We start from the raw sequence: 24,925 nt of genomic DNA on the forward strand, positions 1-24,925 counted from the left end.
AATTCATTGACATCTTTGACAGCCATGGTCCCTGATTGTTGTGAGAGGAAACAACAACTGCTGAGAGACCCCGAGGATCGAACCTTCGACCTCAGGCTATTACTGCCAAGCAAAAATCTCAACATATTTTCCCCGTGTAAAATGGAATGAAGCCTCTGCGTCTGAAAGGGAATGAAGACTGAACCTTAGCCCATCTCCACTGGTTTTTATCATGAGCATAAAGTAGCAGGGCATCGCCAGGAAAATTGGATGGAAGTCCATGTTGGTCTGACTCAGTCAGAGTCCACTTTCCAAAATTCTGAGAATCTAGATTCCAATAATGTTTGAAACATGTACGTTGTGGTGTGTAGCTGTAGATCCGCTTAGTCTGATAAGGCTTTTGCAAAATATTCGGGTAATGTTTTGATAAAATTTAACGGAATTTTTTAATTTCCATTTTAGTTATAGTGAGAAGTTTTAAAATTTTAGGTATTTAAGAGTTTTTGACGGTGATAAATCTATTTTCACGATCACAAACAAAATTCAAACACTATCAGATTTATTGAGAAAAAAATAACCATATCCAAACAAATTTGCCTCTCTATAAACAACGCCCTTTAAATTAAGTGATGCAACTAGCAAAGTTATTCACCGTCAAATTTGTGTTTTCAATCAATTTAGCAAAGTTATTCACCGTCAAATTTGTGTTTTCAATCAATCTTTATTAAATCGACGGTAATTTTTTTCAAAAATATCACTTATAAACACCCAATTTATTTTATAATTTAACTTATTAATTTTCTAATTTAACTCGTTATCACTATTCACAATTAATTCTTTCGATTTGATTTTGAATATTGTATTGATATAATCTAATTTTGTTGATATATTATTTCTATTTCTAATGTAACCCGACCACCTTGGTTTTCACAAATATATTATAACACATGTTAAATATATTATGATATACAATTAGATATAACAAAAATGCTAATGACAACCAAAACTATATATTAAAACATCCTTCCGAAATTGTAAGGAAAAGTAGATGGCGGCCCAGTGAGTACAAAAGAACAGCCAAAAGCAACATGTTGTTTTTGTGATTGGGTCCTCCTCCACTAACGCTATTTTGTCGGATAGCGAGGTGGGTCCTCCTTTTTGTTAGTTGTTCCCGATGTGGAAAGAATGGGTAGTGCGCTCTTGACCAGACGCCACTTTGTCGTTTCCCGTTGCCTCCCCACTTGCACCCATGTTTCCCTTTGCTTCTTCTTCTTCTTCTTGCGGGAGATCTATCGTCTTCTCATTCTCCTTTCCTTTGCATCTGCCTCTCCACTATTTCTTTTTTTCTTTCTGTGTTTTTTGGAAGAGCCGAAGGGGGTCAGTCATGGGCGGGGAGAACGAAGAGTCACGGGATCGAGTCGCAGCGGGCAAATACAAGAAAGTGGCGCTATGCCAGGATGAGGTCGCCACCAATATTGACATCCTGAACGAGATATTCAAGTATCTGGATGCACCGTCTTTGGGCATGGCTTCTTGCGTCAGCAACAAATGGAAGCAGGTCGCCCACGACGAGGGTCTGTGGGAAGGCATCTGCACGCGCCATTGGCCATCCACCGCTTCGCTTCAGAGTGGGCAGTTGAAATCCGTGGTGGTGGGCCTCGGCGGATTCAGGCGTCTCTACGTCAACTGCCTACACCCTCTTCTCGCCAGAAACAATAGCAATCGCAAGCATTTGAAATCGAAGGATCCTTCATCTTCTGCGCCCAAGCAAAAGTGGAGCAAGGATGAGGTCTATCTTTCCCTCTCGCTCTTTTCCATCGATCGCTATGAGAGAATAATCCCTCTGCATCTGAATTCAGCTCGCAGGGCCGGACTTGTATGGAATCCCTGTTCAGATGAGCAAGAGGCAGCCTCCTCCTCTTCCACCGCCTTCGCTTCCGATGTGCACCGCCTTCTGGACGGGTGGAGAGGCAACTCTATCCCTCATCATTCTTCAAGGAAGATGGACATTAAGGCTGAAGGTGCAAACTATTGCTGGGGATCCATGGATTCACAATCCGCCCCCAAATAATCGTCACATACAGACAGCATTAAAGGTACCAGACACTTGTTACAGAAGGCTTGACTATCTTCAATTCTGTAATATTAACGTTATTCGTCGATTACTTTCTAAATCTTTTAATCACAGAGATGTATCAGAAAAGGTTTCCTTCTCCCGGGTTGCAGATGTTTGCATTAAATTCACTGCGGATGAAAATGACATATCTTAATCTTGTTAGGGTTGTTAAAAGTTGGAATCTCTGGAGATGTAATACGACTTTCAAAACTCCGTGAAACCGTGGAGGTCTAATAATATATTATTTGTAGATAATGGGTGTAGCAATCATATGGCATGAAATATAAATCTATTTAAATTTAAATGATATATTATAATGATTTATTTTAAATTAATGTTAATTTGGGGTTAAAAAATATTTTAAATATTATGTTAAAAAGAATGGTCAATATGTTGACAAAAAAACTAAAACTAGATGTATTATACCCTAAGGTTGAAACATAATCTTTTTAGTGCTGGTGAAATTACTCTAAGAGGATATAATGCAGTCTTTAAGGGAAATGGTTGTTTTATATATGATAAACCTCTTTAGTAGATGTTGATTGTTAGGAAGGAGATACAAAATAATAGAATGTATAGCCTTGCCATGAATTATGATAGATATGATGTCTCATCTATGAAAAATGTGACATGTTTGGATGATTTTTTGTTGTAACATTTTAAATTTGGTCATTTACATTTCAGTGGCATAAAATTATAGTAGAAGAAAAAGATGGTTGAAGGTTTGCCTCCCATTCAAGAGCTAGCTAGTTCATGTGACAACTAGAATTTGGAAAAGCAACACAAAGATGGTTTCCTAAAGGAGTGTATTTTAGAACAAAGACACCATTAACGTTGGTTCATACAATTAGTTCTATGTCACCTAATGCAAATCCAATCACTACGCGGAAGTTGCTATTTTCTAACCTTCATAAATAATTACAACAAAACAATTTGGGTGTAGTTTTTGGCAAAGAAATATGAAACCTTTGACAAGTTCAGAAAATCCAAGGCATTGGTGGAGAAACAAAGTGATCAGCGAAATAAAGTGTTGAGATTAGGAAGAGGAGATGAATAGGATTCAAATGATTTTCATTATTTTTGCAAGTAGCATAGGATCAATAGAGTGACAATTCATGATAAGGTGCACTCCTTAGCAAATTGGTTTAGTAAATAAGAAAAACAATACTATTATTAGTATGGCTAGAAACATGTTGAAATCATAACATTTGTTAAATGATCTTTGGCGAGAAGCAACGTCTTACTCTATTTATGTTTTGAATAGATCTCCCACTACAAGTGTGAAGAACAAAGTCCCATAAGCAACATGGACATATGTGAGCCACAATGTAGCACATTTCAGAGTATTTGGTTGTGTAGCATATGCTCATGTGCATCATTATTAGGTACACTTATAAGTCCAAGGAATATAAATCATATACCTAGTTACAATGGAGGCGATCATTAAGGGAATTTTTAGGTTAAAAAATGAGTCTCAAACCAAACAATGTACTAAAAAAATTAACTTTAAAAGAACCAATAGGATTCAATATGATGATTTCATCCCTAGGGGAGAATATTTCAAAGGGAAAAGAAGAAAACTATTTTTTTAATTGTATTTTCAGCATATCTCCTTATAGGTTTACTCAAATGCCAAGTGTAGACACCTGTTGGATGTGGAATTAAATTCCACATCCAACAAGTACCCACTCTGCATACACAGATCAATACACTAGTATTCTTGACGTGGTTAAAACCCTCAAAGAGGGAAACAGTCCACGACCTGAGCCAACACGGCCACTTTAGGAAATTTATTAATGAAAAAGAAAGAAAAAGTACATAAGCTTATCTCATGAATGGTCACTTAACAAATGACCCTCCATGCTCTTTAAATAGATACCATGGACCAATCGGGTGTTAGGCCACAGATCAAGTGTTGGTAATACCGAGGAGATAATGAACCGTTGGATTACTTCATGTCTAGAACATATCGTGACTGTCAGATTGTAAGTTACAAAAAGTACATACTAAAGAAACACACTTTACCTAAATATACACTAGACCAAGTTGTACTTAATTATTTCCTATGTGTCGGAATATCCTAACATCCCCCCTTAAGAACAACTTGGGATAAGATTTGAAGGATGTACAAAAATGACACAATAGGAGAAGGAAGGAGGCATTAGAGCCTATCCCCCCTTAGTGACAACTTCCTGAACTCCAACCATAAATCGAAATTTAGTAAACTTCACCTCTGTGAGAGCCTTTGTAAAGATGTCTGCAACTTGATCATCGATTGAACAATATTGTACTTCACGAACATGGTCATGAATGAGCTTTTTGATGAAGTGCATGTGTAGTTCAATGTGTTTTCTATGTTGATGTTGGACTCGATCTTTACATAGTTGAATGGCACTTTGATTATCACACCAAAGTGTAATTTGATGTTGCTGCTGAAAACCAAACTCTGACAGGATCTGACGAAGCCATATGGCTTCCTTACTAGCTTCAACAATGCCATCTGCTTTTGTTGAAGAAATAGAATGGAAATTTGTTTCTTGCAAGCCCATGTAATAGGTCCAGAAAAAAGAGTGAATACATAACCTGCAATAGACTTCCGATCATCAGGGTCACCAACCCAATCAGAATCAGTAAAACCAACCAATAGAGGAGATGCTTTTGATTCTAATGAATCCCAAACTGAACTACACCTCAAACATAACAAAGTATTCTTTTAACTACTTTCCAATGACTTTCATGTGGGTTTTTTATAAACCAAGCAACAAGGCCAATAGTAAAGGAAATGTCAGGATGAGTATGGGTCAGACAAAAAAGTTTTCCAACAAGCTAACGGTATAAGGTAGCACCAAATTCAGGGGAAGTACAAGTGACTAAAATTTTGGCTCCAGACTGAAAGGGAGAAGGGGTTGACTTACAGTATTCCATGTGAAAGTGGCATAGAAGATCACAAGCATACTTGGACGGGGAAAGGGAAATACCTTCTTTGGATTGCAGGACTTGAAGACCAAGAAAATAATGCAAGTGTCCTAATTCTGTCATTTCAAACTTCTTTTTAAGGCTAGACTTCACATGGTTTATAAGGTTGGGATCACTACCAGTAAGGATAATATCATTAACATAAAGAACAAGAATGATAATAGACTTACCCACTTTCTTGGTGTAGACAGTATTGTCAGAATGACACCTACAAAAGCCAGTGTCTAAAAGAAAGCTATCCATTTTGGCATACCAAGCCCGAGGGGCTTGCTTGAGATCATAAAGGGATTTATTAAGCCGACATACAAGGTTGGAGTCTATGTTTATAAAGCTAGGAGGTTTTTCCATATATATTTCTTCATGCAAGTCCCCATGTAAGAAGGTGGATTTAACATCCATCTAATGGACTTCCCATTTGAAAGAGGCAGCAAGGGAAAGAACAAGGTTGGATAGAGTTCATTTTGGCAATAGGGGATAAGGTTTTAGTATAGTCAATGCCTTCAACTTGTGAAAAACCCTTAGCAACAAGACAAGCTTTATGTTTATCAACTTTTCCATCTAGTCCAAACTTGGTTCTGTAAACCCATTTTCATCTAACAAGTTTTCATCCCTTTGGAAGAGGAAGAAGGTCCCATGTAATGAACGATATTTTTGATTCATAGCTGCGTCCCAATATGGATGGCTTGAAGCTTTTGCAAAAGTGGCAGGATCATAATTCGCTGAAGCTTGAGCTAATAAAGAAGAGGCTCTATCGAACTATGAACGTGTACGACGTTGATCTGTAGGATCACCTGTAAGAGCACCTGTGCATCTCGAGTAGCACGGACCCATTTTGGAAGCTAAGGAGGTGAAGGAGGATCTCGAGAAGGTGGGGGAGGATTGTCATCCTCGCTGTCATCATCTGAAGAAGGAATATTTTCAAAAGTAGAAGGGATAGAGAGAGGTGGTGCATCCATCGAACTAGGCTCATAGGCCAATATATTTTCAGCAAATTTTACATCTCTTCTAATGATAACATTTTTGGATTTAGGTTGAAGAAGTCTATATCCTTTGACATCTTCAGAATATCCAACAAAAATACATTTTTCACTCTTAGGTTCTAAAGCTTTATGTTTCTTATCTAGAGAATGGGCCCATGCTTCACTTCCAAAAACACGAAAGTGACTTACATATGGTTTAATTGAGCTCCATGCTTCTTCTAGAGTGATATTCTTTAAAACCTTAGTAGGAGTGTGATTTACTTTGTGATTTTCACAGCTAATTGCTTCTGCCCAGAAATTAGGAATTTACAGGGTAAGTTCCTTAGATAGAACACCAAAGGACACCATTCACAAACAGATTGCAGATCAATACACCAGTATTCTTGACGTGGTTAAAATCCTCAAAGAGGGAAACAGTCCACGACTTAAGCCAACGCAGCCACTTTAGGCAATTTATTAATGTAAAAGAAAGAAAATTTACATAAGCTTCTCTCATGAACGGTCACCTAACAAATGACCCTCCATGCTCTTTAAATAGAGATCATGAACCAATCGAGTGTTAAGCCATGGATCAAGTTTCGGTAATACTGAGGAGAGAATGAACCGTCAGATCACTTCATGTCTAGAACATATCGTGACTATCAGATTGTATGTTACAAAAAGTACATACTAAAGAAACACACTTTACCTAACTATACACTAGACGAAGTTGTACTTAATTATTTCCTATGTGTCAAAATATCCTAACATTAGGAAGCTCATTTATAGCTCGAAATTATCCTAATAAGTTAGTAGCGATGTTGAATTAAAAGAAGATGAAGCGTGGGATAGGATCATAGAAAATACTATAACCACTGAAGAAGCAACATCTTAAGAAAAATATGATGCAGAGTTGTACATTACATAATATGGCCACCAAGGTTCACAAACTTAATCATTAGTCAAATATAATACAACAAGTTCTCCAATAAGTCTTGTTCAAGGTGATTCATCTTGTCCAACGACCTAATATTTTCCTAATTTTCAATTAAATAATTGATCTAATCCTACAACTATTTCCCTAAAGTCTAGAAAGGCTAGAAGTTTGATAGAACTCTTTGAAGATCTAAATGTGTTTTCACATTTTCAATTGTTTACTTTTAAAACCACATATTTTGAATAAGAAATTAAATAGTGGAATTGGGTCAAAGTGATGGATGAAAAAATGGATTCCATAGAGAAGAATGATACATTTAGTGGAACTATGAGAAGGTAACTATTGTATTATTATAAACGGAGTTTATAAAAATAGATTTAACGTGAAAAAAGAAGTTGAAAAGTACAAGGGCAAATTCGCTGGAAACTATTTTGAACAATGATATAGAGCCAATTATAGTAATACCTTTACACTAATTGCAAATTTAGACACAATTAGAGATTTCCAAGTCATAACAACTCAAAACATGTTGAAAGTTTATCAAATTGATGTAAATTCAACATTCCTAAATAGTATTTTATAAGAATTCTATGTAGATCAGCCACCATGATATGTGATTAAAGGACATGAGGATAAAGTGTATTGATTAAAGAAATTTTTGAATGGGATTAAGCAAACTTCCACATGATGGTATAGCAATATTGATTCATATCTAATCATAATGAGTTTAACAGAAGTAGGAGTGAACCCACACTGTATACAAAGGTGAATAAACAAGGTCAAATATTGATTGTTTATTTAAATGTTGATGATATGATCTTCACAAAAAATCTATCAATATACAAGTTTAAATCAACCATGAAACAAGAATTTGAAATGATTGATTTGGAGTTAATGTGATATTTCCTTGTTATTAAAGTCCTCCAATCAACTTTATAAATAATTTTGTTTAAAAAAAACATATTATGGATCCACTGAAGAGGTTCATGACGATGAACTATAAACCAACACCAACTCTAATTATAATGGGGAAAAATTCCAGTGAAGAGGATAATGAATCTAATGTAGATCGAACTCTATTTAAGAGATTGGTTAGTGGCCTCAAGTAACTCACTACCACGAGGCTATTGCATACTATCAGTTTGATTTTAAAGTTCATGGATTCTCCAAACACTACAAGGAAAATACCTTCTAGCAGAGGTTTTTACAGAAGCCCCTATAAAAATAGCCCAAATATCTATTTGTAGCTAAGGTCACTAGCAGAGGTGGGCAGGCGGATATTTTAGACGATGTTTTTTTAATAATGCATCTAAAATATACAAACGCACTAGTGTTTTACTATCCATACAAGCACTGGTGCTGCAAATAACATGGTGCACCATCGAAAATTTATTTTTATAAAATAAAAAAACATGGTGCGCTACATAACATAATGCATCGGTGCTTGAATAGTCGATAGCATCGGTGCCCTTCACATGGTAAAACATCTTGATGCATACTAGTAAGGAGCACCGCTATAATTTTAGAGAAATGTGGTGCTATTTTCCAGTGAAGCCCCGGTGTGGTACACTTAATAAAATGGCCTCAACCAACTTCTAAAGAGAACTGCTAGGTGGTTTTTAAATTCTAAAAAAATGGCCATGCTATAGTACTTGTAGCAAAACGCCCCAAGGTGTCTCAAGAAAAGCACTGTGATATTTTTTAATTAAAAAAAATGTTGCTTTTGGATATATCCCGCACCAGTGTGTTTGGAAAATGCACCAAAGGAGGGTTAAATAAAAAAAACCCTCCTAGCCGTAATTTTCATTTTTACAATCTATAGTGCAAGAGAGTTCTGAAGCACTAGTACCACTCTTCCCAACTATGGTTAATATAGTCAAACATGGTCAACCTAGGTCACCATGGTAAAATAGGTCAACCATAGCTATCCTTTATCAATATGGACAACTATAATCTATCATAGAAAACTACGGTAAACCATTGTCGAAGTGGTCAACCCATATTCACCCATTGTTAACTTCATCATGCCAAGTTCACCCATGGTTAAACCATGCTCATTCATAGTAAGGGTTTACAGATATTTAATAATATTAATGTTAATATCATTTCAAACACATTTACTAATATTAATTGGGTTCGATAAGCTTTTATTTTTTTAAATTTAAAATTGTTTATTAATCTTAATATTAAAATTATTTATTAATATAAATATGGTTTAAAAAAACTTAATCTTAAAGTTTATTAATTAATAGCATTAACAATAAAATTAATAAGGTTTTAAAGAGTTTAATAAGAAGATTTATAATAGCATTTATTAATAAGGTTTTATTAGTAAGGAATTATATTTAATAAGGTGTCATGATAAGATTTATATTTAATGGTATTTAGAGTTTAATTAACATTTAATTTTTAATATGGTTAATAAAACTATTTTTATTCCCTAGATGGGGCGATGATCAAGACAAAGGTGGAGGTGGTGGGAAGGGGGGTGGGGTGCAGGTTTCCACCACCCCACCTAGCTAATGAGTTAGGGGATGTGGTAATGTGCCCTCAACGAGTATAAATTATGGTGTGTGTGGCTTTGGTGATCCCTGTAGCAGTTATAGTGAAGGGACGATGACGTTCAGATGGTGCGCTAGTCGAGAGGTTTAAGCATGTGGAGAGGGAATCACTCATAATGATTTTGGTACCATTAAATCCTCGAATAATTATATAGGCTTCAGTCATGGGAGGAGGGAATTGACAGTAGGAACCTAGTTTCAATGCTATAGGGGAGGCAAGAACTTTTTTTATTGGGCCCAAAGCAACCATGAAAGATATGTTTCCTTAGTGACAATGCATTCCTAGTTGCATGTTTACCATAGAGGAGATAACACAGGTCTTCAAGAGTGGCAAATCCTAGTGGACATAGGTAATTATGTTGGGCACTCCATTATTAGAATTTTTATGCTAATTTGGTGGAATTGTAGATATTTTGGTTTAAAACTTGTGCTAGGGAAATTATAATGGTTGTTTTTATCTTACTTCTAGCATTTAAAGTGGTAATTCTCCTTTATTATTTTAGATGCTTGTTATTGTTTATTTTGGCAATGATTTTTGCTTGTAGATATATTTTTTTCTTTCTGTTACTGGCCCTATGAGTGCTATTTGTCTCTGTTTGAGGTATAGCTATTGGATGGTCTCTTTGGTGGGTTGTGTAGAATCCTTGCATTGGGTTTTGGGTTGCTAGAAGGAGTTTGGGGACTGTTATCTCTTTTCCAGTTTGTGTTCGATGTTTTCTATCTATGGACCAAGGCTCTCTTCTATTTGGTGATTGTTTCCTAGTTCCTGGGCGACTTTTTTTGTTTAGAAGGTGGTCAGTTAGAGCCTTGGTAGTGGTAGGAGTCTTGATGGGTGAATGAGTTTGGCTCTATTTCTAGTTTCTTCCTTCCTTCTCAATCTACGAGGTTCACTTCATCTTTATTTTATGGTGTTGCCTTTGTGATTCCTCTGTGTGCATGGGGGCTTCCTTGTTTGTGGCTCGAGTGGTGGCATGAGGTAAGTTGGTGGCTGGAGGTGTGGTTGTAGTCTTCGTATATGTGTTTTTTTGTATTGGAACTTAATATAGTTGGCTCCTATAGTATCCATTTTGGAGTTTTAGGCATTATATATTATGGGCATCCCTGGGTTATATTGGGCCTTTAGTTTGGTGATTGTTTCCCATTACTTGAACTACTTTTCTATTGTGAAGGTGGTCATTTTGGGGCCTTGGTAGTGGGAGGAGTCTTGTTGGGTGAAGTAGTTTGGATCTGTTTATGATTTATTCCTTCCTTCTCGTTCTACGGAGTTGGATTCATATTTATTTTATGATGGTGTCATTGTGACTCCTCTGTGTATATGGAGGCTTCCTCATTTGCAGTCCACGTGGTGGTGTGAGGTATGTTGGTGGTTGGAGGTGTGGTTGTGGTCTTTGTGTATGTGTTTTGTTGTATTGGTTCTTATTCCAACTAACACATGTGCTATCCATTTTGGCATTCTAGGCATTATATATTTTAGGTTCCCAGATTTGCACCTGGTAAGTGGGAAAAAAATATTGTCTTTAGATAGTTGGTTGTCTAGTTCCTCATGCCATTTCAGCGAGCTTGAGTCTGGATATGTGTCACTTCTTATCAAGAGCAGATCTACAAGGGAAAAACTCACATGGATTGTTCGATTGAAGGTTTCAGCTTGTTTCCAGGAGCTCACTCTTGCTCCTGTACAAGATGAACTCACTAGTATGGAGGGGGAATCGTCTTCTCATAAAACCTCCCTTTCAGACACATAAGTTTTAGTTAAATGGGTAGACTGGATCCTAGATATTGGCCATAAGAGAGCAAGGTTTACCAATATGTGTAAAGAATTGACCTTTATTAGCAGATGGAATTTCTGATGGGGCGAACTCTCTTGGATCATCATGAATCTTGAATGGACATCCTTCAATCCCTTGAACACTTGCATTAGAATCTAAGGAATCTTGATAGGAGGTTGGAGAATATTAAGCATCACCTTGGCATCCCCCCAACAACAAGACAAACTTCAACAAACTCGGCAACACCCATCTTCACTACAGGAATAGATTTAGAGACCTTGGCTTGATTGTGATATGGTCTTAGTGTGTGATTGCATAGTTCTAGCTTCTTTTGTACAAGGTTAGTTAGGCCATAGTTTTATATATAGTGTGATCATTGTTGTATCTTTCAAGTTTCAATTGGCTCTCTAATCCTTAAGGAGAGTATGTTTTCGGATCTAGTTTAGGCTCCCTTGTGAGAGACCAACCTAGATTTGAAAATCGTTATGTAATTCCCCTTTTTTTCAAATAACAGAATTCATCCCACAAAAAAAAAATTATTGATATTATTATTAATAATAATTTTTTTGAATATGGTTTAATATTTATATTTAACAAGGTTTAAGTTCTATTTAATATTTAATTGGCATCACAATGTGATGAATAAAAACTAACATCGCTTGTGTTGAACACAAAATTCACATCACATTTTGATGAATAAAACTCAATGTTGCAATATGACAAACACATCAAAAATATTACAACATTATGTCATAGTCAAATGTAGCCAACTTTTATAGTCAATGTTTAAATAGTTAACCACACCCAGACTTAGTCAACCATATGTTTACCATAGTCAACAATAGTCAACCTTCTTCACTCGTAGTGGTATTTAATCAACCTTGCTCGACCATATTCAACCATAGTCAACCACAGTTGTCCAAATTCAAACATTATCAACCCTAGTCAACACGTTTTAAAATGTTTAATAATAATAATAATAATAATAATAATAAGGTTGGTTATTAACTATATTATTAAGAATATTATTATTAATATTAATATTTAGCTGATTAGATTAATATTAATGAGATTTCTTAATAATATTGATATTAAATGTTGTGGATAAGGTTTAATATTTATATTTAATAAGATTTAAGGTTTATTTAATATTCAACATTGTAGCATGATAAACAAAAATTAAAGTATGGTTGATCATGGTTAACTAAGGTTTACACTAGTTAGCCATAGTTATCCATGTCAATATTGGTCAAGCATAATCAACCATGAGAAATCATGATTAACCTTAGTCGGCCATGAACAAGCAATATCATCTTTGATCAACCATAATCAACATATAGTCAACCATGGTCAACCATTATCGACCTCAGTGGACCATAAGTAAACATGGTCATCTTTGATTAACCATAGTGACCATAATCAACCATAACCAATCATTATCAACCATAGCTAATGTGGTCAACCATAGCAAATGTGGTCAACCATAGTTATATATGATCACATGGTTTACTATGGTTGATTATGGTTGACTATAGTTAATTATGGTAGCTTGACTTATTAGATACTCCACACAATTCGAGGTCTTAAATTTCACAGCAGATGACCTACTTTGTGTAACTGTAGAAGTAATGGGCAAGAGAACTTATGGAACTGTGTATAAGGTTATTTTGGAGGACAAGAATCAAGTTGCAGTGAAGATGTTGAGGGAGTGAATCAAAAAGAGTCAAAGAGGATTCGAGACAAAAGCCAATGCTCTTGGGCAGATCACGCATCCTAATTTGCTTGCTCTAAGAGCTTATTAATGGGGTCCTAAAGATAAAAATATCTTTGTCTTTGACTTCATGCCTGGTGGAAGCCTTACAATATTTCTTCATGCAAGAGGCCCAGAGACACCTTTGATATGGCACACGAGAATGAAAATTGCAATTGGTGTCGAGAGAGGACTTGCTTATCTACACAACAATGAGAACATCGTTCATGGAAATCTCACTTCCAACCACATCCTGCTTGATGCAAACATGAATGCCAAGATTGCATATTTTAACTTGTATAGGTTGATGACAAAACATGAATGACAAGATTGCATATTTTAACTTGTATAGGTTGATGACAACTACTGTCAATTCCAATGTGATTGCCACATTAGGGGCTCTTAGATACAGGGTTCATAAGCTCACAAAACTAAAGACAGACACCACCAAGACATATGTATACAACTTTGGGATTGTCTTGCTGGAGCTTCTGATTAGCAAGGCACTAGGCGAGCCCATGATTGTAGACAACGGGATGGACCTTCCTGAATGGGTTGCTTCCATTGTGAAAGAAGAGTGGACTAATGAAATTTCTGATTTGGAATCGATGAAAGAAGCTTCCAATTCTAAAGACGAGTTGCTTAACGCTTTGCAATTAGCTATGCATTTTGTGGACCTTATGCCATTTGCAAAGCTAGATATGGATGAGGTTGTGCATCAGCGAGAGAAATCAAACCCGAATTTGATCACTCCTCCACTTCAGCAACACCACAACAGTGAATAATAAGACTCATAAATAAGATATCATATAATAACTATACAATATATTACAATAGATTCGTTCTTTCAATTCATTCTTTGATTTTATTGTTAGGTATGGCAGCTTCCCTGTTTTGTTTTTTAAACATATTTGAAATTAAATATTGTTGTTTTCTTTTAAATATATTGTTGACCGTAAATAAAAACTTTGTGGATAAACTAAATAATCTTTCTAAATCTTGAGCGTATCTTTGCACATTTTAGAAACCATTGCTAATAAATAAAAACTGTAGACATATATTAAAACGCCTTCACGAAGTGGCCAGGAAAAGAGGGGCAAGTGAGTAGAAAAGAGGAGCCATCGGCAACGTGTTTTATTAAGTTTTAGCGTGCAGGTCGTCTCCCAGTCCCACTACCACGACCGCTATTTTGTCGGGAGAGACGTGCATCTGCGTTTTTGTCAGTTGTTGCGACGTGAAAAGAGCGGAAAGTGCTCCAGACGCCTCTCTATCCCTCTATCATTCATCCAAAAAGATGGACATTAAGGCCGAAGATGCTGGGGATCCATGGATTCCCAATCTTCCTCCAAATAACTGTGATGCAGACAACATTATAGGTACCGGACACTTCGGTTTCTTTCTCACAGTTTGCAGATATTTACATTAAATTCTCCCCCAGTGACATATATTTATATTATTAGGGTTCTTGTGCAAAAATTACAAGTTAAACCTCCATTAATACGGTTATATATTTTGGTAAACTATTCAAAGTAGTTTTTCAAAACGCCTACAAGCCCTAAATTCACTCAATCCTCCTGAAAGACATAATAGTGTGTATATAGCGTCTTTTCAGATTTTACTTTATACTGTGCGTCAACAATTCTAGTGTCTTCGTATGTGCTGAAATACAGATGAATTTAGAGCAGAAAATAATGGTGTTCAAACGCTCTTTTCAGATTTCATTTTATCTATACTCTCTTTTCGGACCATACTGAATGTATTTTCGTGTGCCACAGGTCGGTAAGCGAAAGCTTTTTATTAAGTCACAGGTCCATGATATTTGTTATTGTGAAGGCGTTCTAAAATTTAATGAGAATACACACTACTTGTTTGATCCGTGAACTTAATTTGAATTCTCCGATTGAGAAGTTTTTTTTAAAGAAATAATATATTTACTGTTAATTATAATAATAGTTTAATTATAACCTTTTTTAATTAATAATATGATAACCTTTTTTTCACTGGTTTTCAATTCCAGTTTTATTACATTTTAGTTTAACTTTTTTCTGTACTTTTAATTTTGTAATAAAATTTTAAATTTCTCTAATTTTAAATTTTAAATTTCTTTAATTTTGTAATAAAAGGATGTTAGCAATGACAAAAGTGATTGCTCTAATCTTAGACCAAAAAAATAAAAGCTAAATATTACTTTCACACAGTTATTTAATTATTAAAATTTACACTCCTTAAAATTTACTCTTCTATTCAAATTATACACATATAAAATTCACTGTTATTTTCAAAACAATTATAACTTATTTTAACTTAAGTTTTATATATATATATAATTCATTGTTTTTAGCGCAAGGTTCAATGTTAAGTTGGATCTCGAGTGATAATAATCTTATTATTTTAGCCGAAACCTAGGAGCATAATGAATTTAGCGTGTGATAATAATCTTATTCTCTTAGTCGAAACTTAGGAGCATGACGAATGTAGGGTTCTCCACATTGATGGATTCATTCTTTGGTCTACTTAGAAGAAGAGATCGTCTCTTTGAGGGGTGGGTTGTATAGCCTATTATATCAAAAATAACATTGCTTCCCACATGCAGCTTCATAAGGTTGACCCCCTTAATCAATACATTTGGATCGAAATCTTTGACACTAATACCAATAGAATTTTCCTTGCAACTTGTTACTTTGCTCCCATTAACTCTACCTCCTATAAGAAAAACAACCTAGATAAGAATTGCCTTTTCATTAACTTAGAACATGATATCCACAGCTTAAGGAATGAAGGAAACATCGTTGTGCTTGGCGATTTTGATGCTCAGACTGCCACTATCCAAGCCACTATATTAAGTAATAACTCTAACTCTAACCCCTTGTGGCTTGGTGAGTATTATGTTCTAGCTAGTAAATTTCAATGAAACTTCGAAGACACTACCAAGAACCTTTTTCACACTGAGCTAATTAAGATTTGCAATTCCCAAGACCTGATTATCTGTAATGGGATCAATAAGTGGCCTTCCTCTGGTTAGATGACTTGTATTCATGGGCGTGGTAACAATGTTGTGGACTATGCAATATTTGATACACAAATTCTCCACCGTATAGTTAATTTTGATCTTCTAAATGACGATGAGCCTAACTCTAACCATAGACCTCTCTTCTTAACCCTTAATCTTGATATGTACACCAACCACATGCATAAGGATGGTGACAGTCAAAGACATGCATTTTGACAAAACTAAATAGTTCTATTCTTAGAAGTTTTAACAAAGGAATTAGCTTTCTTAACATATAATGGCAACATTGATCACATCTACCACAATTTTACTACTATCCTCTCCACTACCATTAACAACTTCCCTAAGGAGTTATCATATAATAAGAGTAATAAGACTTCCAACCCCTGATATGAAAATGATTATATATATGTTAGGAAAGCAATTAGAGATGCTCCCAACGAAACTATTAAGGGTGAGAAAATCAAGGTGTACAAAGCTCTTATCAAAAGGAAAAAAAGAGAATATATAAACAAGAGGCAAGATCTTCTCCTTCACCTCTCTAAAGTTGAGCCTAGAAAGTTTTGGAGGAGCATTCTTGCCCGTAAATCGAAAGAGAACAATTTGATCCCTTTAAAGGAATGGGATGTTTATCTTAGGAACCTTTATGACACCCTAGAGACCATGGGAAACATAAAAAACACACCTATAGAGGGAGGTACATTTTTTTGGAAGACGTGGAGTCCGAGATTAAAAAGCTCGCTAATGGGAAAGTTATGGATATTGAAGGATACCAAGATGAAATTCTCAAAATTGGAAGGTCCATCCTCACCTTGTACTTGCACAATCTCCTCAACTTGGTGGTTATACATGGCTTCCCCAGGTTGTGGATGTAAAGCGGAGCCTTATCATTCCTATCTTTAAAAGTGGGGTTAAAAATGTTCCCTCTAACTATAGGACTATTATGATTAGCCACATTTCAGGAAAGTTGTATGGGCTCATTCTAGAGAAAAATATTAGGGCTTGGCTTGAAACCCATGGTAAAAGAGCATTTGGGCAAGCTTATTTTAGAAGACACCACTCTGCGATTGACCACCTTGTCACTCTTAGGACCATTGCTGAGGATTGTCGTAATAATAAGACTAATCTCTTTTGTTGTTTTATTGACTTTAGAAAATCTTTCGACATTGTTCCTCGAGAGAAGTTATGGCAAAGGCTTGATGAAATAATGGTTCCTCCCAAGTTAAGGGTCGTTGTTATTAGATTATATGAGAATGTTATTGCCAAGCTTAAGACAACCAAGGGTTGGTCTACTAAAATTAAATGCAACATCAATGTTAAACAAGGGTGTCCCCTATCCCCCACCCTTTTTAGCATTTACATTGACAAGCTTGAGGAATGCTTAGAAGTTCCTGGTTGTTAAGGACCCAAGCTTGCTGGTATAGTGATTATTCTTCTCCTTTATGCTGATGATATCATTCTTCTTACTAGGAGACCCAACGATCTCGAAAAGGAGCTTAAAACCCTCCATGATTATTGTATCAATATGGGTGTGTCAGTTAATACTAACAAAACTAAAGTTATGATTATTAAATCCAAAAAGATCACTTATGACAATTTCATCTATGATAACAATTACTTAGGGAATGTTTCTTCTTGCAAATATTTAGGTATTGGCATTCACCATGAGCTCAATTAGAACTATAGCATTGAGAAAAGGATTTTAGGAGGTTGGAAAGCTTACTATGAGTTTGAAAACAATTGTAAAACAACTGATCTTTAGGTTTGGAGTAAAAAAACGTTCCTCTTCAAGGCTCTCGTCACCCCTATTATATTTATATGATGGGAGGTGTGATGTTGTAGTCTATCTAGATATTCTTGGAGAAAGATTGAAATAATCCAAAAAAAATTCATAACCTACAACCTCAAGACTAAAGGTAATACTCCCTACCCTATTCTCTTGATTGAGGCTAGCCAAGAGGCTCCCAAAATTTGCTTCTAACTCTAGTCAAAACCACCTTCAGCTCAAGCGAGGGTGGCATAAGGATGCCAAGTCCTTGCTCAACCATTTGGAGATAAGGGAGGAGATCCTCTTAGGGATAAAGGATAATATTAAAAATGTCATTACTTCCAAATTTATGGATAAGTTGTGCAATGATATGGAGTTATAAGGGAAAAGAAAGTTAAGATACTATAAGGAGGTAATCAACCCCACACTTGCTAACTAGAATTAACTTTCTGTATTAACAAGTGCTAAGAAGTGAATGAATATTGCAAGGATCAAAACTAATTCTCATGAGCTCCGGAGTGAAACTCAGAGTTAGTCTATTCCCAAGATTCCTTGGGATTGAACAATATGCCCCCTTTGCAATACTAAGAGAGTTGAAGAAGAAAAACACTTTCTATAAGAAAAGGTTTTTCGGCGTAAATCACATGATAATACATTTGTTGACGTGTTTTGAACCAACGAGTGTGGTTCATCGCCAGGACAAGTTGTCTTGACGATGAACCACACTCGTTGGTTCGAAACACGTCGACAAATGTATTATCATGTGATTTACGCCGAAAAACTCTTTCTTATAAACTCGATATGAATCACAGAAGCCTCAATTCAACAAAAAAAATACTTTCTCTTGGATTGTCCAGCCCTTACTCACATTCGTTCTCATTTCCATAACATTTGCCTCACTACCAACCTCCTTGACTTGCTCAATGAAGAAAACTATAGTGACCTCATAATGCTTATTTCCCTCCTTTTTTATCAAAGCAATAAAATCTTAAATAATCTCAATTAACCACTTCTTTCAATTAACCACTTCCTTCTTAAAGTCCAATAAAGCCATATTAATCTTAGTAACTAATCATCATATATTTATATAAATTTATTATACTTATTTTAACTGAACTTAATTTTATTTAAATTAAATCTTAAAAAAAATAATTTATTATATTTTATAATATTTAAGAAATTGAATGTTTTGAAAGGATTAATAGTTTTTTTCATAAATATTATATATTTATTTATTTAAAAAAATACCATAACTTTACTTAGCCTCGAATTTTTTTTGGTTTTTTAATAAAAAAAAATATTGTATTTTATTTTAAAAAATCATAATTTTAAATTATAATTTTATAAAATTACTCTATATAGTTAATTTCTTTTGTTTATATAATTAATAAATTTATATTAATTTATATGTTTTTGCATTCATTTGATTACATTACTGTCAGAAATTTATTTATTATCGTTGCCGACTGAATGAGATTCAGCGAGTTATTTCTACATTGAGGACTTGGTACCGACATTTCCCTATGTTACGTGTGAAGCCAAACTCAACACTGTGCGAATGAAGGCACTAACTCTGACAGTCCGCTATCCTAGCCATCACCGCCACAGTTACACCAAACCTACCATTATCTTCTAGCCATCACCGCCACAGTTACACCAAACCTACCATTATCTTCTAGATCCTCCTTTGGTCTCTATAAATTTGTAATTTCTTTGGTCAGTGATTGCAAGCAGGCCTATGCCTCTCTGTGTGTAATACCTCTCTGTGTGTAATATCTGAGTTTAATATGAAGTTATGTTTTCTCTTCTATCAATTTCTTTTGCTGTTCTTTTGTTGTTGCTCCATTGTCTATGATTTGTCTGTGATGTTTGTTTGCTGCCATAGAAGTTTAATCAGTTCTGTTCTTTGGAGTAGCAACTGGTATCGGAGCCATGTTCCATTAAGCCTGGTGGAGACAACGCTGGAGGGCTATCTGATGTAGAGGTTTCCGTCCTAATAATATGAAAAGTAAAGCTACATGTAATTTGGTTAATTGCAGACAGTGAAGCCTTGAGAGCTATTTAAATAGGGTGTAGTGCGTTGACAGCTTGAGAGCCGCAGAAGGCACCACTGTTAGTGAATCGCAGTGTTGAGCTTGGCGTTAGACGAAGCTCGCAGCATCGAACAGCGCAGAAGCCTTCAAAAGCACTGATCGCAGAGTGCCGAGATCTGTCCCTAACAAGAGAGCTTGATTGGAGTCCTAGCTTGAAAGGACCATAAAAAAATTGGACAAGAATAGGAGGGAGGACCGCTGTTGAAGGGAAACCAAAATTGAAAGAAAGTGGACAACTGTTGAAGAAAAACTGAGATTGCAAGAAAAGAGGACAACTGTTGACGTTGGAGTGCCAAATGTGAAGTTCGATGCCATGTTGTAAGGCTTTATGTTTTTTATGTGTTGTCTTAACTCTTCAAAAGAGCACGTACTTGTGAACTTGAGCCGAAAGTTTTTTTTAACTTATTACTGTGATTTCATATATCTTTAAGGTTGGATTTTATGTTTTATTTAAAACATAAAAGGTATAGTTTATTAAAAGAGGGAGATTTATTAAAGGAGTAAACAATTGTTAAGTGGTAGAAAAACAAAAAAAAAAGCTAAAAGGAGATTGATTTTGGCAAAAGTTATAATAATTAAAGTTTTATTTTTAAGTGGCGTTTTTGTGTTTTGGGACGTAAATCTAATTAAAAATGGAGACAACAGTTATAGATATGGAGAAGTTGAGTGGGGCTAATTTTGCCCTATGGAAATCACAGATGGAGGATATACTGATTTTGAAGGATCAGTATTTGCCGATTGAGGGCACAACACAGAAATCCTCATCAATGACAGATGAAGAGTGGAATAAGCTAGATAGAAAGGCGATTGCAACAATCCACCAATATCTAGCAAAGAATGTATATTTCAATGTGTTCGAAGAAAAGATGGCAGAAGGATTATGGAAGAAGCTCCATGATCTATATGAGAAGAACATGGCATCAAACAAAGTGTTCTTGATGAAAAAGCTTTATAATCTCAAGATGAAGGAGGGTGCTTCAGTTGTTGAGCACTTGAATGCATTTAATATTATTACTAATCAGCTTGCCTCTATTAAAATCATTTTAGATGATGAAATTAGAGCCATTTTGCTAATGTGTTATATGCCAGATAGCTGGGAAAATTTAATTGTAGCCATGAGCACTTCAGCAACTGTAGGGACCCTAAATTTTGATGATGTCAGCAGCAGTTTAATGAATGAGGAGCTACGACGCAAGTCAATTGCAGAAAATCAGGGAGGAGAAGCTCTAGCTCTAGCTGATAATGGTAGGAGAATGGATCGAGGTTGGCAAGGGCGATCAAAATCAAGAGGTCGATCAAAATCAAGGAAAGGCAAGATCATCTACTTTCATTGTGGCAAACCTGGTCACATGAAGAAAGAATATCAATTTTGGAAGAAAGGATAAAAGGATCAGAGACCGTCCAGTACAAATCACAAGTCATCCAGCACAAATGAAGGTGAGACTACTGCTGTAGCCATAGATGGTGATGTGTTGTTTACTGTTTCAGTAGAGGATGCATGTGTATATACATCTAGCAGTAGCTTTGATTAGATTCTTGACTCTGGGGCATCTCACCATGTAACCCCATGCAAAGATAGTTTTGTTTGATATAATCTTGGTGATTATGGTAGAGTGCATTTGGGGAATAATCATTTTTTCAGTATTGTTGGAGTGGGAGATGTCCAGATCAAGATGAAAGATGGACAAGATATATTGTTGAAACAGGTCAGGCATGTACCAGAAATGCGCATGCGTTTAATCTCTATGGGACGACTGGATGATGAAGGCTATTCCACATGCTTTGGAAAAGAAGGCTAGAAAATTAGCAAAGGAGCATTGGTCGTGGCCAAAGGACTCAAGACGGGAACATTATACACATTGAAGGCATTGATAGGAAAATCAGATTTGGCTGCTATCACAAAAGAAGAAAATTCAACAGATCTGTGGCATAAGCGCTTGGGTCACATGAGCGAGAAGGGATTAAAGATCCTTGTTGGTAAAAATTTATTACCAGGTTTGAAATCCTACAATCTTGATCTTTGTGAGAATTGTATATATGGTAGACAAAGAAGGGTTTCATTCCTTAGAGGTGTTCATGACAAAAAAGAAAAATGTGTTAGAATTAGTACACTCAGATATGTTTGGGCCTGTTAACATCAAATCATTAGGAGGAGCATCATATTTTGTAACATTTATAGATGATGCATTGAGGAAGGCTTGGGCATACCCTATGAAAAATAAAAGTGAAGTGTTTGGAATATTTCAAAAATTCCATGTTGCTGTTGAAAGAGAGACTAACAAATTGTTGAAGTTTTTAAGAACAGATAATGGTGGAGAATATTGCTCAAATGCATTTAAGGATTATTGTAACAAGTTTGGCATAAAGCATGAGAAGACTATGTCTAGTACTCCTCAATAGAATGGTGTTGCAGAAAGGATGAATTGCACCATTATGGAAAAAGTGTGAAGTATGTTGTCCAATTCTGGTTTGGAGAAGAATTTTTGGGCTGAAGCAGTCAAGACCACTTGCTACCTCATAAATAAATCTCCAACTACAACCTTGGATGGTGGTATCCCTGAAGAATTTTGGATTGGTAAGAAGCTCAATTACTCTCACTTGAAAATCTTGGATGTGAAGCAGTTGTACACATTCCCAAAGAAAATAGAACTAAGCTAGATGATAAATCAATGAAATGCATTTTTTTTGGATATGCAGACGAAGATTTTGGTTATCGTCTATGGGATCCAGTCAAACATAAAATTATTAGAAGCAGGGATGTTATATTTGATGAGTCAGAAATGTTCAATAGGACTGTAGGTGAGTTGGAGGTCAAGAAAGTTATTGACAGGTTTGAAGAGCAGCAGGAAAACATCCCACCAATGCAATAAAATGAACAGCAAAGTCAGGAGCATGAAGAACAACAAGTGGAAAATGATGAACAAAAAGAAGAAGGAATTTTGCAGGAACCTTTACAGGAGATTCAACCTAATAATGCACCACCATAGTTGGTTCGCAAATCTTCTAGGCCTCATAAGCCTTCACAAAGGTATCCTCCTTCAAACTATATTTTGTTGACTGATGAAGGTGAGTCTAATTGTTTTCAATAACCTTGTAAAGTTGAGCACAGTAAAGAATGGAAGAAAGCAATGAATTCTTTGCAAGAAAATAAAACTTGGGAGTTAGTAAACCTCCCAAAAGGAAGAAAGGCTCTACAAAACACATGGGTGTACAGGATTAAGCATGAAGGTGATAAAAAGAAGGAGAGGTATAAAGCAAGGCTGGTGGTGAAAGGATTTGCCCAAAAAGAAGGTATTGACTTCACTGAAATTTTCTCACCTGTTGTTAAAATGTCATCCATTAGAGTCATTCTTGGTTTAGTTGCTACTTTAGACTTAGAATGTGAACAGTTACATGTAAAAACTGCTTTCCTTCATGGTGAATTGGAGGAAGAAATTTATATGGAGCAGCCAGAAGGCTTCATAGAAAAAGGAAAAGAAAACCTTGTTTGTAGGTTGAAGAAGAGTCTCTATGGGTTGAAACAAGCACCTCGACAATGGTACAAGAAATTTGATTCATTCATATTGGAACATGGTTTTCAGAGGTTGGAAGCTGACCATTATGTCTATATCAAGAGGTATGATCAAGGAAAGTATATCATGTTATTATTATATGTGGATGACATGTTGATTGTTGGGCATGATAAGAACAAGATCAATAGGTTAAAGAAAGATTTGGGTAGCAAATTTGAAATGAAAGATTTGGGACCAGCACAATAGTTATTGGGCATCCAGATTATGCGTGACAGGAAAAAGAAAAGGTTGTGGCTGTCACAAGAAAAATATATCAAAAAGGTGCTTAAAAGGTTTAATATGAAGGATGCTAAGCCACTTGGTACACCACTTGCAGCCCACTTCAAGCTGAGTACTGAATTATGTCCTAGTGATGAAAAGCAGAAGGAAGAGATGAGCAAGATTCCTTATGCTTCAGTAGTTGGCAGCTTGATGTATGCCATGGTATGCACACGACCAGACATTGCATATTCAGTGGGAGTAATGAGTAGGTTCCTTGCCAATACAGGCAAACAACATTGGCAAGTAGTAAAATGGATTTTGAGGTATCTCAAGGGTACTAGTCATTATTGTTTACGTTTTGGTCATGATGAGACTGTGCTTGAAGGATTTACAGATGCAAATATGGCTGGAGATATGGACACCAGGAAGTCCACTACAGGCTATTTGTATACATTTGTAGGTGCAACAATATCTTGGGTGTCAAGACTATAAAGAATAGTAGCCTTCTCTACAACAGAAGCAGAGTACATAGCTGCAACAAAAGCTTGTAAAGAGATGTTATGGATGCAGCGATTCCTAGGAGAGATAGGAATATAACAGGACAAGTATGTGTTATATTGTGATAGTCAGAGTGCCATTCACTTGGCGAAAAAACCAGCATTTCATTCAAAAACCAAGAACATTGACTTAAGGTACCATTGGATCTGGCATGTGTTGGAGGAAGAATAGTTATCCATGGAAAAGATCCATACATATAGGAACCCTGTTGATATGCTCACTAAGATTCTACCACGAAATAAACATGAGTTATGTAAAGGCATGGTAGGACTCGGTGTGACTTGATTCATGACTATGATTTGGCTTCAAGTGGGAGAATGTTATGTGTGAAGCCAAACTCAACACTGTGCAAATGACGGCACTAACTCTGACAGTTCGTCATCTCAGCCATCACCGCCACACCTACACCAAACCTACCACACCACCATTATCTTCTAGATCTCCATTTGAATCACATGCAGGATTCTAGATCCTCCTTTAGCCTCTATAAATTTGTAATTTCTCTGGCCAGTGATTGCAAGCAGGCCCATGCCTCTCTGTGTGTAATATCTGGGTTTAATATGAAGTTATGTTTTCTCTGCGGTCAATTTCTTCTGTTGTTGCTCCATTGTCTATGATTTGTCTGTGATGTTTGTTTGCTGCAATAGGATTTTAATCAGCTCTATTCTTTGGAGTAACA

General features: G+C 35.8%; 1 protein-coding gene and 1 pseudogene across 1 annotated transcript; both read left to right on the plus strand.

Annotated features, from left to right (window-relative positions):
- The first annotated feature begins 1,273 nt into the window (after nucleotides 1-1,273).
- On the plus strand, nucleotides 1,274-2,305 carry LOC149233643 (F-box protein GID2-like). Its single transcript, XM_089376792.1, has one exon. It carries the CDS (start codon nucleotides 1,364-1,366, stop codon nucleotides 2,048-2,050), a length of 687 nt encoding a protein of 228 aa, XP_089232918.1. The 5' UTR covers nucleotides 1,274-1,363; the 3' UTR covers nucleotides 2,051-2,305.
- An 11,056-nt stretch (nucleotides 2,306-13,361) lies between these two features.
- On the plus strand, nucleotides 13,362-13,829 carry LOC149233644 (probably inactive leucine-rich repeat receptor-like protein kinase IMK2 pseudogene; annotated as a pseudogene).
- The last annotated feature ends 11,096 nt before the right edge of the window (nucleotides 13,830-24,925 follow it).

The sequence above is a fragment of the Pinus tabuliformis genome, chromosome J (genome assembly GCF_031772625.1).
Source record: "Pinus tabuliformis cultivar Carrire ecotype Pingquan chromosome J, CPIR1, whole genome shotgun sequence".
In the NCBI taxonomy this organism is placed as follows: domain Eukaryota; kingdom Viridiplantae; phylum Streptophyta; class Pinopsida; order Pinales; family Pinaceae; genus Pinus; species Pinus tabuliformis.

What these genes read in the sequence shown, in the direction of transcription:
- LOC149233643 (XM_089376792.1), top strand. Translation starts at nt 1,364, where the DNA reads ATGGGCGGGGAGAACGAAGAGTCACGGGATCGAGTCGCAGCGGGCAAA.